At 46.4% G+C, this 21,549-nt stretch overlaps 1 protein-coding gene across 1 annotated transcript in view; it reads left to right on the top strand.

The window, feature by feature from the left end:
• The window catches only part of LOC115635165 (rho GTPase-activating protein 39-like), a 120,090-nt gene that overhangs the window by 74,523 nt on the left and 24,018 nt on the right, over positions 1-21,549 (top strand). Inside the window, exons 4-5 of the mRNA XM_030533493.1 lie at positions 5,286-5,838; positions 10,108-10,197. Of these exons, the coding sequence (XP_030389353.1) occupies positions 5,286-5,838; positions 10,108-10,197 (643 nt within the window). The remainder of the gene's footprint in view (positions 1-5,285; positions 5,839-10,107; positions 10,198-21,549) is intronic.

Raw genomic sequence — 21,549 nt, 5'->3', positions numbered from 1 at the left:
GTCGAAGGCAGTGGACAGGTCCAGGAGGATGAGGATGGAGCATTGGTTCTCAGCATTGGCCAGGAAGAGGTCATTAGAGGTTTTGGTGAGAGCCATTGCAGCAGGGTACAGGGGTGACAGGACGATTGGAGAGGGTCTAGGATGGCATTGGAGGAGAGGAGCTCCGGATAATGGTTGTGGACAGTGTGTTCAGTGGGCTTAGAGATTCTGGGAGAAGGGAGATGGGACAGTAGCTGCAGGAACAGATGCTGTCAAGGGTTTTAAAAAAAAACAAAAGAAGAAAATCAGGAGAAATTATCCTGCCCAGAGAAGGTGCTGAGCAAGTGAGGGGGTTGCATGCTAATCTATCACCCCCATAGAGCCATATGTTTAGGATAGGAGAGGGTAGGCCCAGACAGGAGTCCAATACACACAAATTCAGCATTGTTTGCTAGCAAGAAAACAACCAACTTAATCTCAGCGTGTATCCTGTTCTGACTAGCTCTGGGTTGAAATTTAAAGTGCTCGTAAATTTATAGGTAATTTGTGATGCAAAAAAAAAAATGGAAGGGCCTTTAAAAATGTGCTTTGTGGAGCAGAATCTTAGGGGGACAGAGGCAGGATCTGCTTGGTGAGTTTTGCCCAGTGTTACTCACTGAGGTTCTGGAGTTGTTGGAGGATTTTGAGCCACAGTCTGTTTTAGAATGATGTCCTTTCTGACTGGGGAAGGCCAGCCAGGGAAGGACGGGTCCTTGTTTGCCTCCATTAAGAAGGGCAGGATACCAGCAGCCCTGGTTGACAGACTAGCCAGAGTTGCATCCCATATTGACAGACTAGCCAGAGTTGCACCTTCCCTTTTTGGATTAGTGAGAAGGTTGTGGCAAGACAAATCTCTCAATATTTCGCTGCTCGTACCTGATTTGGTTTAGAGACTGCTCTTTTTGTGCTCTTCTGTGTTTGCCTCCTAACCGCAGACAATGACCATGTGTCCATGCTGGTATTAGATCTGCCAGCTGCCTTCCATACCCTTGATCATAAGGTGTGGCTGGCTCGTCTGAACTTTAGGTGGAGTTGGTGGGGCGGCTATAAGGTTCTTTCTTATCTGAGAGATCCCAAAGGGATGTAGAGGGCAATTGCTAATCACCAACAAGGTGGACAGGTTCCATGGGCCTCTGGCTGCAAAGGTATGGCCTTGTGTTTTAGATGTGCCTATCTAACTTCATCTGTACTTTTGCACTTCAGTATCAGAGGAACACAACGCGAGCCACATGAGGCCGCATCTTAAACTGGCCCAGAAGCTAGAACTGGTATAGAGGGTAGCTGTCATCTTGGTAGATGGGTTGGCTATAGAGAGTACATGGCCCCACACTGGTCACTTTTCAGCGTCCAGGTAGACTTTGAGGTGTTGGTTTTGATCTATAAAAACCTATCTATAGGTTATGGACCTGTTTGATCTATAAACAGCTATAAAGACCAAGGACAGGGTAGGCCCGTTACTCGTGGGGGGAATAACAATAGAAAATGTGGAAATGGCAGACGTGCTTAATGACTTCTTTGTTTCGGTTTTCACCAAAAAGGTTGGTGGTGACTGGATATGTAACATAGTGAATGCCAGGAAAAATGAGGTAGGATTAGAAGAGGCTAAAATAGGGAAAGAACAAGTTAAAAATTACTTAGACAAGTTAGATGTCTTCAAGTCACCAGGTCCTGATGAAATGCATCCTAGAATACTCAAGGAGCTGACTGAGGAGATACCTGAGCCATTAGCAGTTATTTTTGCAAAGAGATTGCAGAAGACTAGAAAAGGGCAAATATAATCCCTATCTATAAAAAGGGAAATAAGGACAACCCAGGAAATTACAGACCAGTCAGCTTAACTTCTGGGAAAGATAATGGAGCAAATAATTAAGAAATCAGTTTGCAAACAGCTAGAAGATAATAAGGTGATAAGTAACAGTCAACATGGATTTGTGAAAAACAAATCGCGTCAAACCAACCTGATAGCTTTCTTTGACAATGTAACAAGTTTTGTGGATAGGGGAGAAGCAGTAGACATGGTATATCTTGACTTTAATAAAGCTTTTGCTCCTGTCTCGCATGACCTTCTCATAAACAAATGAGGGTTAGCAACCTAGATGGAGCTAGTATAAGGCAAAACTGGTTGGAAAACCATTCCCAGAGAGTAGTTATCTGTGGTTCACAGTCATGCTGGCAGGGCATAACAAATGAGGTTCCACAGGGATTGGTTCTGAGTGCGATTCTGTTCAATAATGGCATAGAGAGTACACTTATCAAGTTTGCGGATGATACCAAGGTGGGAGGGGTTGCAAGTTTTTTTGGAGGCTAGGATTAAAATTCAAAATGATCTGAACTGAACTGGAGAAATAGTCTGAAGTAAATATGATGAAATTCAATATGGACAAATGCAAAGTATCCCATTTAGGAAGGGACAATCAGTTGCACACATACAAAATGGGAAATGTCTGTCTAGGAAGGAGTACTGTGGAAAGGGATCTGGGGGTCATAGTGGAGCACAAACTAAATATGAGTCAACAGTATAACACTGTTGCAAAAAAGTGAACATCTTTTTGGGATGTATTAGCAGGAGTGTTGTAAGCAAGACACCCTAATTCTTCCACTCTACTCTGCACTGATTAGGCCTCAGCTGAAGTACTGTGTCCAGTTTTTGGTCCACATTTAAGGAAGAAGGGGAATAGTGGGGGCAAAAGACATATCTGGCTTTAAGACTGAGCTTGATAAGTTTATGGAAGGGATGATATGATGGGATAGCTTAATTTTGGCAATTGATCTTTGATTATCAGCAGATAAGTATGCCCAGTGGTCGGTGATGAGATGTTGGATGGGATGGGATCTGAGTTACTGCAGAGAATTCTTTCCTGAGTGCTGGCTGGTGAGTCTTACCCACATGCTCAGGGTTTAGCTGTTCGCCATATTTGGGGTCAGGAAGGAATTTTCCTCCGGGGCAGATTGGCAGAGGCCCTGGAGGTTTTTCGCCTTCCTCTGCAGCATGGGGTGTGGGTCACTTGCTGGTGGATTCTCTGCCGCTTGAGGTCTTCAAACCACAATTTGAAGACTTCAATAACTCGGACATAGGTTAGGGGTTTGTTATAGAAGTGAATGGGTAGGGTTCTGTGGCCTGCTTTGTGCAGGAGGTCAGACTAGATGATCACATTGGTCCCTTCTGACCCTAAAGTCTATGAGTCTTGAAGAATGTGGACAAACTGGAGAAAGTCCAGAGAAGAGCAACAAAATTGATTAAAGGTCTAGAAAACAGGACCTATTGGAAAACATTGGGTTTGTTTAGTCTTGAGAAGAGAAGACTGAGAGGGGACATGATAAGTTTTCAAGTATGTAAAAGATTGTTACAAGGAGGAGGAAGAAAAATTGTTTTTCTTAACCTCTGAGAATAGGACAAGAAGCAATGGGCTTAAATTGCAGCAAGGGAGGTATAGGTTGGCCATTAGGAAAAACTAACTGTCAGAGTGGTTAAGCACTGGAATAAATTGCCTGGGGAGGTTGTGGAATCTCCATCATTGGAGATTTTTAAGAGCAAGTTAGACAAACACTTGTCAGGGATGGTCTAGATAATTAATCCTGGCACAAGTGTAGGGGACTGGACTAGATGACCTTTTGAGGTCCCTTCCAATTCTATGATTCTAAAAAGCCTCACCTGAGAGATCCTCTCCCTGTGGTACAATGCCATGGTTACTACCAGGAGAGGGGCAGCAGCAGGGCATTCTGTGTGTGGGCTTGGGGCTCTGCTATTCCCTCCCACCCAGTGTGAAATAGCCAAGAGTTGTCGACCTTCAGGGCATGCTGAGGTCCCCATTGTTGGGGGGAATTAAGAAGGTGGTGCTGGGGTCAATGTGTAGCTGACTGTATGTTTAAATACAGTTACACGTGAAATGATCTCGTCTGGGCCTTGGAGTCCGCGACCTGGTGGATTATTAGAAACAAATCCGGGGTAGCTACTTGAAGGTTCATGGGTTCGTCCTCACTGAGTCTCTGTGGAATCTACTTGGAGGCACAGTGTGTTCGACTGAACACTGCATCTCACACAAGCTCCTGCAGCTGCACTCCTGGGGAGAGAGAAGAGCCCCTTTCAGGTCCGAGGCCATGGATTAATTAAATCTGCTCTCAAGCTGAGCTAGCGCGAGTCTGCCTACCCAGGTGGGGAGGCTCCTCTCCAGCTGCAGTGCAAATGCACTCTTTGGGCCGTTGGGGAACATCTCCCTGGTCTGTGGTTGCAGGTTCGTTTTGGATCTCTCTGGAGGTGGGGGCTGATAAAAGGCAGTACTCTTCCTGGTCTCTCTCAGCTAGTCCTCCTTGACCTGCAGGGGAGATGAGAGCACTTGCCCCTGGGCCTCTGCCTGGGGCATTATCACGCTGCACCTTGTTGTCTTCCCACAGGATACCCAGCGTCTTCTCCCAGGGGATTCTCTTTAGATGTATCATTATGCAGCCTTGCTACCCAAATAGATGTGTGAAGACCCTGGCCAGGCTCCTTGTCACAGCCTGTCCTCCTCCATTGTAGATGTGGCCATGGTTTCCAGGACGGGGGCTGCGAGAGCCAAGGAAAAGCACACAATAGTCCAGAAAACTGGCTAGCCTGAAATGCTGTTAGCAGTAGTCTGGGACAGCCTGAGCTGGCCTGCCGCTGCTCCGTGTATGATGCTAAGCCTGATCAGAGCCCTCCCCCCGGGTATGATAATGTGGCTTATTGCACGTAACCCAGCTGTGAGACACTGGTTGGGTTGGCATGAGCCAGCCAAAGACAGGAGGTTCCTAGGGTCTGTGTGGACAATGGGGGCCATGAAGTGGGGAACAGGCACTTTGGAAGGGCCACATGTGTGACTACATTCACTGGGGAGGGGGGCATGGGCTGCTGGGGAACATGGATGATGAGTGTTTGCTGGCTTTGGGGAGGAAGGTGTGGGGCTGTGCCCTCTCAGGGAGCCTCAGCGAAGTGGGGAGAAACGGGGTTTGGATAGCAAGAGGTGATAGAGCATTTTGTCTAGGAGTACAACAAGTACTGTGTGCCAGAGAGACAGAGCCAGGATATTCCAGGGGAGGAACGTGGCATGCTGGCCGATGAAAGAAATCCACATCTTGACAGACTGGAGGAGTGCAGTTCCCAGCAACGGACTGCATCCAACATACGTTTTTTCTCTGCTCACGACTCTAGTTTCTGGAGGTTGGGTGGCTGACGCTGTTTAACTGCCTCACTCGGGTAAGACACTCAGCTAAAATGCTTTTGATTGTAACTTGTCTGTTCTCCCTTGCAGCCTGGAACCATAGAGTCAGACTCCAAGCAGAAGAATAGCATGCAGCCTGCCATCAGCATGGGGTATCAGTTTCCCTACAGCACGTTACGGAAGCCCATCTCTCAACTCAGCATGGCAGACTGGGCTTCCAAAAACCTGAACATGCATACTCAGGGCATCTTCCGCCGAAGGATCTCCATCTCCAACATGCTCTCTTGGAACAGAGGCTCCATCAAAAAGCCAATGCTCATCACCAGCAACCACACCGTTAAAAAGGAAGCATGTGAAATGTTTAAACTGGTGCAGATCTACATGGGTGACCGCCAGGCTCGCATGGACCGAAATCATGTGGCTTTGGTCACAGTTACCAAGTGCTGGAGCATACAGGGTTTACGGGATGAACTATACATACAGCTGATCAGGCAGACTACGGACAATATGTGTTACCGAAGTCTGGCATGGGGCTGGGAACTCATGGCCATCAGTCTGGCCTTCTTTTCCCCATCACCCAAGTTTCAGTCTTACCTGGAAGGTTACATCTACCGCCATCTTGACCAGGTCAATGATGAAAACAGTAAGTGCCTCACACATCACAACAGCTGTTTAATGGCACTGAAATTCACCATCACGCATTGGGCCAGCGTCAGGCCTATGCAACTCCACTGTTATTGTGCAGTGTCTGATTATTTGGGCAGCATCAGATATAAACACTGAGGCTATGTCTACACTATGGACCTTACACTGGCACAGCTGTACCACTGCAGCTGCGCCACTGTAAGGCCTCTCGTGTAGCCCCTCTATGCTGGCTGGAGAGAGCTCTCCCGTTGGCATAATTAAACCACCCCAAATGAGTGGCGGTAGCTATGTCAGCAGGAGAGCATCTCCCGCTGACATAGCACTGTTGTGACCGGCCTGTTTGTCAGTGAAACTTATGTCGGTGGGGGGAGGTGGGGGAGTGTTCACACCCTGACTGACAAAAGTGCTAGTGTAGACAAAGCCTTAGAGAGGGACAGACTGCTCTCCCTTATGCTGGTGTGAATCTGAAGTGACTCCACTGGACTGCAGATTTACACTAGTGTATCTGAAAGGTGAATTTGGTCCATATTTTGTGGAATACCCTCTGAATGAGGCGCTATGAGGCATGTTATAATTAACCGCATTGTGCAGGAGAACTGGCAAGAGCTGGTGGCGGTTGTAACCCTGATACTGATGAGTAAGGCTACGTTTTAGTCACAGGTATTTTTAGTAACAGTCAAGACAGGTCACGGGCAGTAAACAAGAAGTCACAGCCCGGTGACCTGTTCATGACTTTAACTAAAAATTCCTGTGACTAAACCTTACCTTCTGGGAGGGGAGCGTTCCTGAGGACTGCTGCTCCTGTGGGAGGGACGGGGGGGCAGTGCGGGGCCCCACTGCTGCTGCTGGGGGGCTGGGCTGGGGCCCCTGCTGCTGCTCTGGCCAGGAGCCCACCCACTCCGGGTGGGGGACAGCCAGGGCCCCTGCCTGCTGCCAGTGGTGGTCCAGGAAGGGGGTGGCCCTGGCCCCTGCCTGCCACTACTGGGCCCGGACTACTGCTCCAGGGCAGTGCCGGGGACCAGCTGCCTGGAGCTGCCAGAGCAGCAGCCAGAGCAGCTGGCTCCGGGGCTTTCTCAGATGCTGGGATAGCCCTGAGGTTAGCTGCACCTGCCACTGCAAAATTCACGGAGGTCACGGAAGCTGTGACTTCCATGACTTCTGTGAATGATTTGCAGCCTTACTGATTAGTAATACTGGTAAGTAGTCATGCTCAAACTCCAGGGAGGTTTGCAGCCATTTTGCTATCAGCAGGCAGGGATAAGGGTTGTGCCATTCCCAGGAGCTGCTGGGCCTGTGCAGTAAACACTTGCCAAGCAGTCACAGGCAAATGGGTATCCCTTTAATTAGTTTTCAGTGCCAAGGTGATTGCATTCTATGAAGAGAAGTAGGAATCAAGTCCTTCCATCATACAGCACAGCTGCTGTCTGGGCCTTCTCCTGGTGATTCTAGCTTGTATCTGATGAAACAAATAGCCGTATGCAGTAGTGGTGTAGCCGTGTCGGTCCCAGGATGTTAGCGAGATAAGGTTAGGGAGGTGATATGTTTTACTGGACCAACTTCTGTTGGTGAGAGCCAAGCTTTCGAGCTACACAGAGCTCTTGCTCAGGCCTGTCCAAGGTACTCCTAGTGTCACAGCAAAATGCAAGGTTTAACAGAAGTAGTTAGCACATCTTGTAAGGAACATCCTGTCTTGAAAGAATTCAAGCCACTGGAGTTGGCGTTTGTAGGTTCTAGACACAGTCTAATCAGGGGTTCTCTGACTGTTACAATCTTTAGAGACAAGGTTGGTGAGATAACCAGGGACCCACACGGCGACAGCTGCATTGTGCACAGCCTTGAGGCCAGCTTTGACAAGACAAAGGCTTTTGTCAGCAGCCCCAGGTGTGTGATAAGCAGAGCCTCATCCCACGATGCCGGGAAAGGCGTGCCTCCGAGCAAAGGTGCACCTCCAGTCACTGGCCCCATCCATACTGTGGCATCTCCCACTTTCAGTGTGGGGCTCAGACAGATATAATCAGAGCCCCATCCAAAATTACTAAGTGCTAATGATGAAGGTATTTATAGGCACTTCTTTAGTGCTCAAGAGCAATGCTTGTGCATAGTCATAACTAACACGCTCGAATTGTGCTCGAATTGTTTCTCCCATGGGGTGTTCTGCTGGCAAAGAAACTGAGGCTGTGACTTGTCCAAGGCACAGGGCCTGTGTCAGGCCAGCATTCGGAGTTCCTGGCTCCCAGTCCTGTCCTTTGCTCGTAAGACTACACTCCTCCCAAAGGTCTCTGATTTAAATGGGTTAGTTTTATAAGTTACAAAGTACGCTTGACTGGATCAAACTGACGTGAGGAAGAGTAGAAGCTCTGAGAACAAAGAACAATAGAGTGGGCTGTTGGAGATGTAATGGAAATGCTGCCCAAAGCCCCTAAAGACATCACCCAGTGATAACTGGCGGTATGCTGAGGTTAAAGGAAAGTGCTGTTGCTGGAGCCCGAGAGGCAAATCCAGCGGCACCGAGCAGTTGTTTTGCCCAGTGAAGTCAGTGGGCCTGACTTGACTGGGCTCCTTATTCTGGCAAGTTCCCCCTGACTCAGCACTTCAGATGCCGAGCGAGGCTTTCAGGGAAGGGAATGGCTGGTGCTCGATCCCTGTAGGACTGACCTTGCATTGGGTTAGGGAAAGTTTGCATTCTGTCAAAAATATCAACTATGCCACACATCTGCAGTGGGCGATCCTTGTTCCACGGCTTGTGTAGAAATTCTTCCCAGCAGAATCCCTGTGCGTGCTGCAGAAACTGGTGTTACAGCCTTAGCTTTTGCCTGTTGCCCTCTGCCATGTACACACCCCCTGAAGAACACAGGTGCACTGTGTTGCCAACCTGTGATGTTCAGTGAGGACAAATTCCAGGATCTCAAATTTCAAGTGCAGCCAAAGTGTCATGTGGATTTTTTTCAGGATGTAAAGGATATTCCCCCGCACTCACGTAATGCAAACATGGTTGCAGGATGCTTGCTCAGACCTTCCCAATGGTTTTCCTGTGGGCTGAGACCAAGCATTAGAATAATAGAATCGTAGGAGTAGAAGGGACCTCAGGAGGTCATCTAGTCCAGTCCCCTGCACTCATGGCAGGACTAAGTATTATCTAGACCATCCCTGACAGGTGTTTGTCTAACCTGCTCTTAAAAACCTTCAATGATGGAGATTCCACAGTTTCCTTAGGCAATTTATTCCACTGCTTAACCACCCTGACAGTTAGGAAGCTTTTCCTTACGTCCAGCCTAAACCTCCCTTGCTGCAATTTAAGCCCATTGCTTCTTGTCCTCTCCTCAGAGGTTAAGAAAAACAATTTACCTTCCTCTCCTTGTAACAACCTTTTATGTACTTAAAAACTGTTATCATGTCCCCCTCAGTCTTCTCTTCTCTAGACTAAACAAACAATTTTTTTCAGTCTTCCCTCAGTACATCATATTTTCTAGACCTTTAATCATTTTTGTTGGAGCTTTCAGTCCCAGAGGAGAAGTTTCTGGATGAATGAGGGTAGAGAGTCTAATGGAATGGGAATTGTAACCTTAGTTCAAACATTTGCTCTCCATAAACACCCTCCTAGATGGAGCATTGAATATTAGTGCTTCCTCCCATGGGTGTAGCAGCTCTGGGCTTCCCTTGGCCAGAAATTCAGGGGCAGAAACAAACAAGAAAGCATAGTAAACTGGCTAGGGCAGGATTTTCTTCCTCTCTTTTCCAAGACTCTGGTGCTGCAAGGGCCAGTGGGATCACTAAGTCAGTCTTGCTAACCGCTATTGGGGCAGTCTTTGGTGCGGGAGAGTGCAGCTGATCTGCAGGCTTGCAGAAGGAGATTTGACATTCTGGAGTCTCCCTCCGGTATCCTTCCTGTTCAGTGGATTTCAGTGACGATCTCTCTGAGCCCTAGCCTAGGCCTTTCTGGAATTGGTTGATACCAGTGTCACGGACACAAGGTTCTTAGAGGCTCTTTCACTTTAAATAGATTTTATTCTTCTCTTCCCCATCTCCCCAGCCATGGCCTCCAGCTCTCCTAGCATCTGTTCCCTGACTAGTTAAGGCCAGCCTGCCCCCTCATGCAGCACCAGAGCAGGTTGCTTTTGCTGATGTCTGTGGGCAGTTTTGGTATCTTGCTGTCCTTTGTCCTTAGTTGTCTATGCTGGGTCACTGCATGCATGCTATAAGGTGAAGAAAGCGGAGCGCGTTCAATCTGCTTTGCGGTCACTCATTTAACCATGCTTTGGATTTTCAGTTGCCCAGCGCATTAAGGAACTTCTGGATCTGAAAATCAAGAAGAACTCCAAATCCAGGAAGAAGAGGAAGCAAAACACTGAGGAAGAAGGTAAAGAGAGGCAGAGCGTGAAGACTACACGTGCAGGGTCTGTCAGCCTCTGCAGTTAAGCCTAAAACACAACAGATTAGTTGCTGTGGTAGCCATTTGCTAGTAGAACCTGTACCACAGTGTTGTTCAGTTTAGGAATACGAATGTGTTCAGACTAGCCCCACCTATTAAGGTTGCCTAACAATTCTCATTGTAAGACTCTGCCTCCGTTGCATGTCACTCGGAGGTGAGCTGTTTATTTGCATCATTCTAATCAGCTTGGTTCAGCATTGATTTATAGTCATCCTTGGCTAATAGGTGCTTGCTTTCCAGCCTCTGTCTGGTTGCGAGCTGCATTGTATGGAGGAGAGGGATTTTTTAGACACTCTGCAAATGCATTTGGATCCAGGTATCTTTCAGGTGAGAGGGATTGTGCAGTTTCTGCTTAATCTCAACTGGTCAGACTGGCCTGCCAACTGCAGACTAGGTAGTATCATGCTGGGATTGACTCTGCTCTAAGTGCCCAGGACAGATGCCCATGCTGCTCTGAGCCCTGCCTCCTGCCCCTCCCCATTGCAGAGCTTACAGTAAATAGAGGGTACCCTCCCTCGTGACCCTACAGCTGCCAGCCTTCCCACATAGTTTCCTGGGGCAGTGCTTGTTGGGGGGTGGGAGGGAGCAGCCTGGGGCGTCCAAGATGTTATCAAAGCCTCAGAGTTCCAGTGAGCAGCTAGAGCTCATGAATGCCCCGCGCCACCATTAGCTGCAGCTGTCTTCCAGTTGCCTTGGGGGTGGGAGGATCTTCAGAGGAGCTCTCCTGCACACACTGTCCAGAGGGCGTGGGGGGCCATGCGGTGTTTTCCGCATACATTTGTACAGTCTTCTCCTATGTTTCCATGTCTTGTGACAGTTGAGGAGATTGGGGTTCCCCTCCAGGGTGTCCCCTGGCCATTTCCAAGAAACCAATCTGCTTCCAAAACTTTGTTTGTTTGGTACAACCCATCCTTTGCCAGCCACTCTGGGCTCACTATAGCTGCCTGCTTGCTGCCTGCACAATAATCCCATGATGGGAATGAATTACTCTCCTAATGGATGTGTCCTTTGGCCTCGGCTGGCCAAGACCATGGGTAAAAAAACATCCAGGGCTGTTGGTAGATAAGTGACTGCACAAGTTACAAACCAGCCATTCCCTCCCTGCTGCTCAGTGCATCCCAGGGCCAGTGTTGATAACCGCAGCTATTCATAAACCAGGGGTCAGGGACCAAAATAGCATGAGGTTTGAAAAGTAGGAGATTGGAGTTCTTTTTCTTGGCCCTTGTGTGGGTTGCCCTGAGGGGTCATGTTTTCTAGCCAGGCTGGATTGATTTAAATCCCAGGTGTAAAGCCTCAATTGAAATCATCTGTTTTAACCAAAAAAACCTAACAACAACGAGGAGTCCTTGTGGCACCTCAGAGACTAACAAATTTATTTGGGCATAAGCTTTTGTGGGCTAAACCCCACTTCACTGGATGCATCTAATGAAGTGGATTTTAGCCCATGAAAGCTTATGCCCAAATAAATTTGTTAGTCTCTCAGGTGCCACAAGGATTCCTCGTTGTTTTTGCTGATACAGACTAAGACGGCTACCACTCTGAAACCTGTTTTAACCAACTTTTCCATTTGTACTTCCGTTATTTTCTAAAGAAAGGTGCATTCTCATTAGCTAATATGACCATTACACGTGTTGATTTACACCTAAATAAAGCCTTGACACTAGATTTCGTACAATTTTCTGTTTCCTAGCAGGGTATAGTATAACTACATACATTTATTTAAGCAGTTATGTAGCTTAATATTTTCAGATTTTTATTAATTGTAAATTTTAGTGTGTTAGAAAATGGTGACTGATATTGCTTATTTACTGGATAATTCACTTTTGGCTCATGATTTGTGTCCAACTACATTAGGATGGTGACTTCAATTTAATTTAACACACAGAACAGCAAATACACTTTATTTGTATGAAACAAAACCCACCATAAATATTTTGGATACATAACTTCTCTCATCCAGACACTTTTCACATTTACAACCAATGATTTATTACGGTTGAAGTCAGTGAATTAAACTGATTATTTCAGGTCAGCCTAGGAAGAGTTTCAAGTAAGGCCTGGTCTACACTACAAAGTGAGGGCAACTTAGCTGTGCATGTGTCTGTTCTTTAATTTGTCTGCCACCAATGTTAGCACCCCGTTACGATGACGCAGTAACACCAGCTCCCCGAATGGCATTGAGCCATGGTCAATGCACTGAAGTCAATGCAGTGCGAGTGTAGACACTGTGCTACTGATGTCAACCCTAACAGTCCTCCAGCAGCTTCCCACAATGCCTGAGACTGACCGCTCTGGTTACATTGTGAATTCCACTGCTCGGGGTCACACAGGCTGGAACCCTCCCCACCCCCTGAAAACCTCACAGATATATGAAATGCTTTTTCCTTATTTCCCATCTTGATGAGCACACCTAGCAACTTTTCACTGTTGTGTGCAACTGCCCAGCTGACCGTGCCGCTGATATGTTCCACACACGCACTGGCCTGGAGCAGACAGGAGATATGGGATCTCTTAGGCCTGTGGGAGAAGCGACTGTGGTTACAGCTAGGGAGCAGCCGTAGAAATGTGGGCATCTACAGGCAAATTGCTCAGGGGCATGCAGGAGAAGGGATACGACAGAGACCGGCCGCGTGAAAACCAAGGAAATGCAGCAGGCATACCAGAAGGCCAGGGAAGCCAACAATGAATCCAGTGCTGAGCCACAGAGTTGCTCAGTAAAATTCTATTCTTTGGAAAATAATTCACCTTTATTAGTTCACAACATCCGCTCTGGAGTGCCTAGTGGTCCTGAAAGCAACCATTACTTGTTATTGTACAGTCTGACTCAAGTCCTAAGATCAGCGACAAACACAGTGTTATAAATGTACAGCAAGCACCACAATGTTAATAGGTGCACTGACAGTTTTATATTCATAGATGCTCACCAAGCACCACGCAATTCCTAACAGGCCCCAAAACAGCAGGGCCAAGTAGATCAAGTACATACACCACAGCACGTTACTGTGACTCAGTGTTCAAGTGCTCTTTCAAGAGCACCTTCAGCTGTACAGCTCCACATTGCGTTTTTTCTAATAGTCCTTGAGTCTGGCTGTTCAAACTCAGCAGACAGCTGCTCTGTGTCTGCCCTTTCCCCCTTTGCCGAACAGATACTATGAAGGATACAGCAGGCAGATGTAACCATTGGGATGTTTTTCCCCAAGATCCAATCTTGTGATTAAACAACGCTAGCAATCCTTCAGTCTACCAAATGCATATTCGGATGCCCTACTGCACTTGCTGAGCAGGTAGTTGACTCTTCGCTGGTGCTGTTAAGGTGGCTGGCTTCATTAGCTAGGAGTGGAATGGGTAGGCTGGGTCCCCCAGGATCACTACTGGCATTTCAATGTCACCAGTGGTAATCCGCCCGTCAGAAAAGAGAGTCTGTGCTTGTAGATTACTGAACAGTCCTGTGTTCTTAAAGATGAAATTGTTACGCACCTTCCCAGACCAGACAACTTTGATGTCAGTGAAGCGTCACGGTGTTCGTATAACCATAGAAAAATAGTCCGTTCTGTTGATATACTCTGCAGCACAGTGGGCTGGTGCCAAGATAGGGATGTGTGTCCCATCTATCACTCCATGACAGTTCAAGAACCCCATTGCTGCAAATCCATCCACTATGTCCTGCACACTGCTGAGAGTCACAGTCCTGTGGAGCAGAGATGATTGACGACCCTAGACACATGCATGACAATGGCCCCCCAGAGTTAATTTTCCAACTCCAAAATGATTTCCCACTGACTGGTAGCAATCCAGCATTGCAGGTTTCCACAGTGTGGTTGCCACTCACTTCTTCACTGTTAGTGCAGCCCTCATTCTGGTGTCCATGTGATGGGAGATGGGGGTGAGTTACTGATCAAGGAATGTGGCCTTTCGCATCTGAAAGTTCTGCAGCCATTGCTAGTCATCCCAAACCTGCATTATGATGCAATCCCAGCAATCAATGCTCATTTCTTGGGCCAAGAAGCGGCACTTCACCATCTACAGCTGCTCTGTGAATACCACCAACAATCCTGAGTTGGTTTTCATTATGTTCCACAACAAGGAATCGGCACGTTCTCTCAGTGATTCGATTCTTCTTATGGCTCTGCAAATATTGGAGGATTGTGTGTGCATGTCTTGTGCTTCCAACGCTCATGACAATAGTGTGGAGCTGTGCAAGTTCCATGCTGCTATCAGAGATGGTGGATTGCAAGAGAGGTCTTGTCGGTTCATGGGATTTTTAAAGAAGGCATGAAAATTATGGGATATGGATGACATTATGCGATGGAGACAGCTGCATGCTGGGAACTTGACTCTTTCTCCAAGTCACCCTGCATGAATTGTTCCTGCCCCGCCATGCTTTGGCAGATCTTCCCAAGACAGCGCTCTGGATGGTGATGAGCTGCATGCTGGGAAACGTACCCATGGTGCACGACACTGTACATCGATACAAGCACGCCGGGTGAGCACACGCAAGGAGCCAAGTTATGTACACACACAAGCGATATACTCACTGGGGCAGCTTGATGCTGACATAACTTGCATTGGCTCAAGTTTGTAGTGTAGACATGGCCTAGGTGAAAGTGACAGCAGCTTATGTTCCTACTTATCTAAGGCCTGGTCTACACTAGGGGGGATCGACCTAAGATATGCAACTTCAGCTATGAGAATAACGTAGCTGAAGTCGACATATCTTAGTTTGACTTACCTCACGTCCTCACGGCACGGGGTCGATTGCCCCCGTCGACTTTGCTTCCGCCTCTCGCTGAGCTGGAGTTCAGCAGTCGACGGAAGAGTAATCAGGGATCGATTTATTGCGTCTACACTACACACGATAAATCGATCTCCGATAGATTGATGGCCACCCGCCGATCCGGCAGGTAGTGTAGACGTACCCTTAGTGTCTTGAAAATGAGACAACAGTCTTCTAAGTTTCTTAGGCTGTCCTTCAAACTTTGAAAACTAGATCTCATCCCCTCCCTCTTCATTTTTATTCATAGACTAGATGAAAAAGACCAGCTTTCCTACTTTTTCAACTTCCGGGCAATTTCTCAACTTTGAATTAGTCTAAATGAAGAAAATATTCTTTCTAATCAGCACCAGAGACTGCACTCTGAAGAATATTGTCCCTTCTTCCCACAGTCTCCTGCTTTGACACCAGTGTTGCTCTTTTCTGGTCACTCATTCTGCTCCTTTTACCTTGTTACTCAACTCCCCCGCCTCACCCAACTCCTAGTCCATCCCTACCCCCAGCAAAACAAGAGAACTAACAATCATCCAAGACTTAATCTGCTCATGTAACCCACATGCCTCTTGTGCAGTATATTTTATATGATTAGAGACAGAGGAGGCGGCTGTCGAGAAGTGAATGGGTTTCTGTGTGTTTGTCTCTCTGTCTGTGTACAAAGAGACAGGGTAAGTTCACTTAAGTCAAGTACCCAGAACCATTCAGAAGCAGGGGCTCGCAATTACTGGGTAGATCAGTAGTTTCCATAGTGGGTGGAGTCAAAAATAGTCATAATGCAAGAACTGAGCCAATCAGAGCTCAGGGAGAGAGAAGCTGTAAAACAGGAGCGTAAGACCCTTGCCCCCCACCTCCCCAGGTGGGCTCTGTGGATGATCCTGATGAGGTACATGATGGCGCCTCCTGGAGTCAGAGGCTGAGTCCCACCACCTGTGATGACTTAGCACAGCCCTGGGTCCCCCACAGGATCATGCTCTTAGTACAGCACATGACCAATTGTGCCATATTTATAAACCTTGACCTCAAAAGTTCAATGTTTGTCCCTTGAGTCTTTCTTTATGTAGAAAAGAAGCCTTTAACTCAGCATTTTTGATTAGAGGCTCATGGATTCAGCATATATTATTAAATTGCCCTAGAGATTATAATAAATTTAGGCCTTAACATGTTTGTTTTAGATTGAGATTTCATTTTAAACAAGTTTATTTTTTAAAAGAACAAATTGTTATAATTTGAACAACAAAATCAACAAAATCTGATTTCAATAAAAAATAGGCTTTTTTTTTTTTTGTCAAAAAATCCATTGATTTTTATCTGCCCTGTTTCCAGCTTTTCTCCACAGTGATGAGATCTGGAAGTGTGGTGGTGTTTGAATGCAAGCGGAGAGTTCCTTATGCTCACATAATCTAGAGAGTGGAGGATAGATTCACACAGAGATTTTCAAAGTTGACAACACTTAAGCCCTTCCCTGGGTATATATTGCAGTGAGACTGCCCCTTCAATGGGTACCTTTGTGTATATTCAGGAATGTGGCTTTGGTGTAGGGATGTCACAGGGGGACTGGCCCCTTTCAGAGGGAGCGTTAGCATATATCTGATTCCCTGCTGCCCACCTGGGCCCTATAGAGGGTTAGACAGCAGCAGCGGAAGGACTGTTAACCCATGGACATCTCTCCACCCAGGGAGATAAGGGACAGAAATACAAGAGTTGCTGGAAAGGTTCCTGAAGGAAGCAGCTAAGAGCCCAGAAACACAGGCCCCAGAAGGAGATCTGTACAATCTGCTAAACTAAGGGCAGAGACTGCAGGCCAAGGGACTTTATTTCAAGTTTATCTTGACTTAATAAAGTAGGACCCCAGCAGGGGAATTTCTTCGTATATCTTTGGACTATATGGGCTTTGTAAGGGGCACTGAGAGAAGGGAAACTGAGTCACCGGGCTGCAGAGTCACACATAGCCAGCAGGAGATTCTACAGGGCAGGTACATCCTTTTACAAAGGGTCAGGAGTGCTTTGCAGATAAGCAGAGGCATGCTAGAGGCACTTGATATTTTCCCTTTCTTCTTTAAAAGGAAACAAAGTACATGAGAAATCAGTGCACCACTGCAGGGTTTGGGAAAGGAGTGACTTAAACTTTTTGTAAAATTCCAGGAGAGGAGAGTTGCTTGGCTTTGTTAGAGAAACATAATTAGCATTGTATTTCTGCTACTGATTTTTTCATTAGCTGCAAATGAGACACATTGAAGTACACCACCAAACAGTGGTGTAACTGGAAATACAGCCAGAGATGTCAGGCCTTGTCCAGGCTGGGATTTTTGCACTAGTGCAAGTCTGTTTATGGTAGTGCTTTCTATCAATGTATAGGCAGGCTCTTCCTTGGAAGGAAAGAGATGTTGTTAAGTCTCTCATACAAAAGACATTCTAACAGTGCTAGATTGCAAACTGACATCCTTAAAATCTAATCCCATAGAGAAACACCTGAGCACCATCCAGCTGCCATATTAGCACAGATGTTCTCCATGTCATGGTTCTAAGTCCACAGCACTCACTGCATTTTTCTTGTCATTTTGTTGTCAAGTTTTCATGCCATGTCTGAGAAGATCTGTTCCTTCTCTCCTCTGGACATTAGCTGGGTGTAAAAGGGCAGCTTCTTTAATGAGAGGAGGCGTTTCCTTCTTTTGGCTTGTGTTGTTAGGTTGGCATGAGGGATAGGTTGGCATGAGGGAAATAGGAAAGCCAGGCTTTTCTCTCACTTCCAGGGCCACTAGCACTATTCTGTTTCTAAAATAGCCATTGCTAGTGTGATGCTTGGGGTGGGATTTACCTGGATTTCATACAGACTCACAATGTGCTCAGGCAGTGGAAGAAGGTTTATCTTGAAGTTTAGCCCTTGAAAGTTTTGTAGCTCCAAGTCTGGAGGAAGGCTGTTCAGTTCCATGTCAGAGGTATCATAAGAACATAAGAACAGCCGTACTGGGTCAGACCAAAGGTCCATCTAGCCCAGTATCCTCTCTACCGACAGTGGCCAATGCCAGGTGCCCCAGAGGGAGTGAAGCTAACAGGCAATGATCAAGTGATCTCCTGCCATCCATCTCCACCCTCTGACAAACCGAGGCTAGGGACACCATTCTTTACCCATCCTGGCTAATAGCTAATCAGGGAGCCCAGTTCACCTTAAGCTGTCTGTGATTTGATTTGTCATGCGTTCAGATCCAGCTGCAACAGACTTACTCCCTTTACATACTAACTGCACTGAATAAGCTGGGCTTTCATACAGTTTTGCTTTCCAGCATTTTGAAGCTAGCATCAGAGTTTCACCATCAGATCCGCTTGATGCTTTCTGTTAGAGAGTCTGTTCCCCAGCTCATCCAGTGAAGTCTGCCTCTGATTCGGTTGTTTTCTGCATGGCCCTGCTAGACTTCTCTGAATCGGAGGGAGCAGTGGATACTGCATGGTTGGCATCAAGATGACACAGGAGCCTGGGGATTCTATGAAGGCAGGGTAGCTCCATTTTGGTTTTGCTTGTGGTTTGTCTGGAGCTCTCTGTGGCAAGGACAGGCTGATTTGAAAAATCAAAGAGAATCACAGATATATGTAAAGGGGCGGGAGTTACGGTGCTTTTCAGTGGACATCTTCTCTAGTAAGTTTGTCTGTGTTCCTACACCAGTCCAGTCAGTGTATTTCAGTAGCAAAAGACTTGCCACCTCCCTAAGCTCCTACATGCTCTGAATTCCGTGTTTTGCTGACAGCGTGAATGACAACACAGAGTCTGGAAGCTACATTCCATTGAAATCCCCGAGTTTAGACTCTCATGTTTATAGTAGTGGTGATGTCACTGTCACAGGTCTGCTGTTCAGATTCCTCAAGATCTCAGTGGAGGAGGGGTGGCTTAAATCCCACTGGTAATTACATTCCACTGGTAATTACAGCCTCTTCTGGAATATCATTATTTAAAAAAAGTTTTAGCAAATCATTCAGGGTGAAAACTTACCAGGTCATCAAGTTCATCCTCATCTGGATACCCAACAGCCAAAAGGCCCAGCAGCAATACAAACTTGCACGTGTCTTATCTGTTTTATGTGGGAAGGATTTTTTCTTCCTCAGCAGACTAGGAGTTCTTCAGTGTTGTTTTTAAAACTGTTATGTGAATTATTGTCTCATGTATTTTAGTTGTGTACTGTTTTGCGTAGAACAATTAAGAGCCACATATATAGAGCTGCTGCTCATAGCTCCATAGTTAAGAGTGTTTATGTGAAGCAGGGACTTGCTTTCTTGGGTTTAGAAGAAATTCAGAGTATCTGCTCTGCAGTCTCACTCCCATTTACTGAAGGAGCTGAGATTGGCAAGTTTTAAGAGAATCAGATGGCAGGTAAGTTGAGAAGCATATTTGTGGTTCTGTTGTTGAGATGCTGTGCTGGGTTTGCAATACTTCTTCATGCACTAGTTGTATATTGAGAACGCTTAGAAGCTGCAAACTTACCATATGTCTGAATTTAACATAGAATATCAGGGTTGGAAGGGACCTCAGGAGGTCATCTAGTCCAACCCCTTGCTCAAAGCAGGGCCAATCCCCAGACAGATTTCTAAATGGCCCCTTCAAGGATTGAATTTACAACCCTGGGTTTAGCAGGCCAATGCTCAAACCACTGCGCTATCATGGCAGGGGGTGAGGAAAAACTAGGGTAAAGAAGGAAAGACCAAGAGAGGTATAGTCTCAAAAACAAAGTGTTTGTTAAATCATCCATACAATCTAGAGTGACAGAGTGACCAGCTGCCCAAGCTGTACAGTGATCAAAGCCCCAAGAGTTTCTCAGTGTAATAAGTACCTCCACGTCCATATATGCATTCACTACAGATCTCACCTCCCACAGCATTGTCAGTTCAACATCTCTCTCCCTTCCAACTACCTGAGATGTTATAGAGGCCCTAGACTCCTTCCCTTTCCCAGCATGCCTTGCCAAAAGGAGACTAACAGCCAGGCTTCCTTTTCCTCAGATAGACTACTAAGGCAAGCCTGCTTGGCCCCCTGTCCTGGGTCCACCCTCAAGGATACAACTGCCTAGGGTTGGCTTCCTCCCTGAAATCTGACTGCCCCAGATTGTTAGCCCTGGGGGAAAGGGGAGCTTTGATCCACATGTCTCAGAACTCCAGCCCCAGGTTCTGACAATCAAAGGACTAGAAAGTTTGAGCATTGGCCTGCTAAACCTAGGGTTGTGAGTTCAATCCTTGAGGGGGCCATTTAGGAAACTGGTGTTTTTTAAAAAAAAAAAAACTGTCAGGGGATTTGTTCTGCTTTGAGCAGGGGGTTGGCCTAGATGATTTCCTGAGGTCCCTTCCAATCCTGATATTCTATGAACAGATCAAACATTGGCTTGATTTGTCATGTAAGGCTCTTCCTTATTCCCAGGGACAGCTTGCTGTCCATGGAGGCCTCATCCTAATAATTTGAAATTGGATTAAGCCCTGAAGCAAGAGGCTTAATCTCTCCTCCAGAAACTTTGTTAGCAATATCCATTAACTTTGGATATTTTTATTATCTATGTAAATGTCTCTTCCTTCTTTGAATCTTGCTAATTTCTTAGCCTCAAAGACATCCTCTGGCAGTGAGTTCCATTGTCAAATTACAGATTGGGAGAAAAGGTATTACTTACAGGGAGTTTTGAATTTGTCACCTTTTCATTTCATTGAATGAAATTGTTCTTGTCTTATGAGCCAAGTCACAATCTACTGTCTCCTGTTTTATATACTGGATGCCACCACACTGTGAGGTGGATACATTGTAACAACATATGTGCAATATGGCTCAATTAGCATCACTGGGGGACCCTTAGCTCTCGTACACTTAAATACTCAACTCTAACGCTGCATTAACAGAGCTTTTGCATTTAATTAGTTTTTTGCTTGAAAATTTCCTTGGGGATGGAAATTCTGAGATAGTGACCTCCTCCCATGTGGCTTGAGGAAGAAGGCATGAGACTGGGCTGGGACTCCATTTCTCATTGTATTTCCCAGTCCATGTGCTTATAGTGTTTCATTTCCAGCTGCTGATTTCAAACCGCAGAACCTAGCCAGGAGGACATTTTTTTTTCAGCCTTGTGCTGGAGGATTTAGTTTGGCTGCTGGGTGAACATGCCTGTGTGGGCATGCAGGAGAGAGTGATTGCATGTTTCTCTTGGCCTCTGTGAAGTGTCTGTCTATTTATTATATTTTTGGCAAGGCTGCCCTCTATTTAATTCTCAGCCAGAGAGGTTTCAGTCGCTCTAAGAGGCACAGGTTCACAGAGCTCAGAAATTGTGACGGGGTCACCTAAATTATATGATGAGTGAAAGCTGTAATACAGTGTGTTTGAGTTTAAAAACCCAAGTGTTTTGAGCTCTGAAGCAAGCTTTGGACATGGCAGGGAATCAAATGGGCCGATCTATATACAGCTTTAAAGTAAACAATTAGGGTCTGGCTTGAAATGAAACAAAAGCCCAGCAGTTTTGGATCAGTAATCAACGTTCAGTCAGTGCAGATCTCTC

Source organism: Gopherus evgoodei, chromosome 14 (assembly GCF_007399415.2).
Source record: "Gopherus evgoodei ecotype Sinaloan lineage chromosome 14, rGopEvg1_v1.p, whole genome shotgun sequence".
In the NCBI taxonomy this organism is placed as follows: domain Eukaryota; kingdom Metazoa; phylum Chordata; order Testudines; family Testudinidae; genus Gopherus; species Gopherus evgoodei.
The sequence above is the reverse complement of the archived record's forward strand: the minus strand, read 5'-3'. Positions and strand labels throughout refer to the sequence as shown.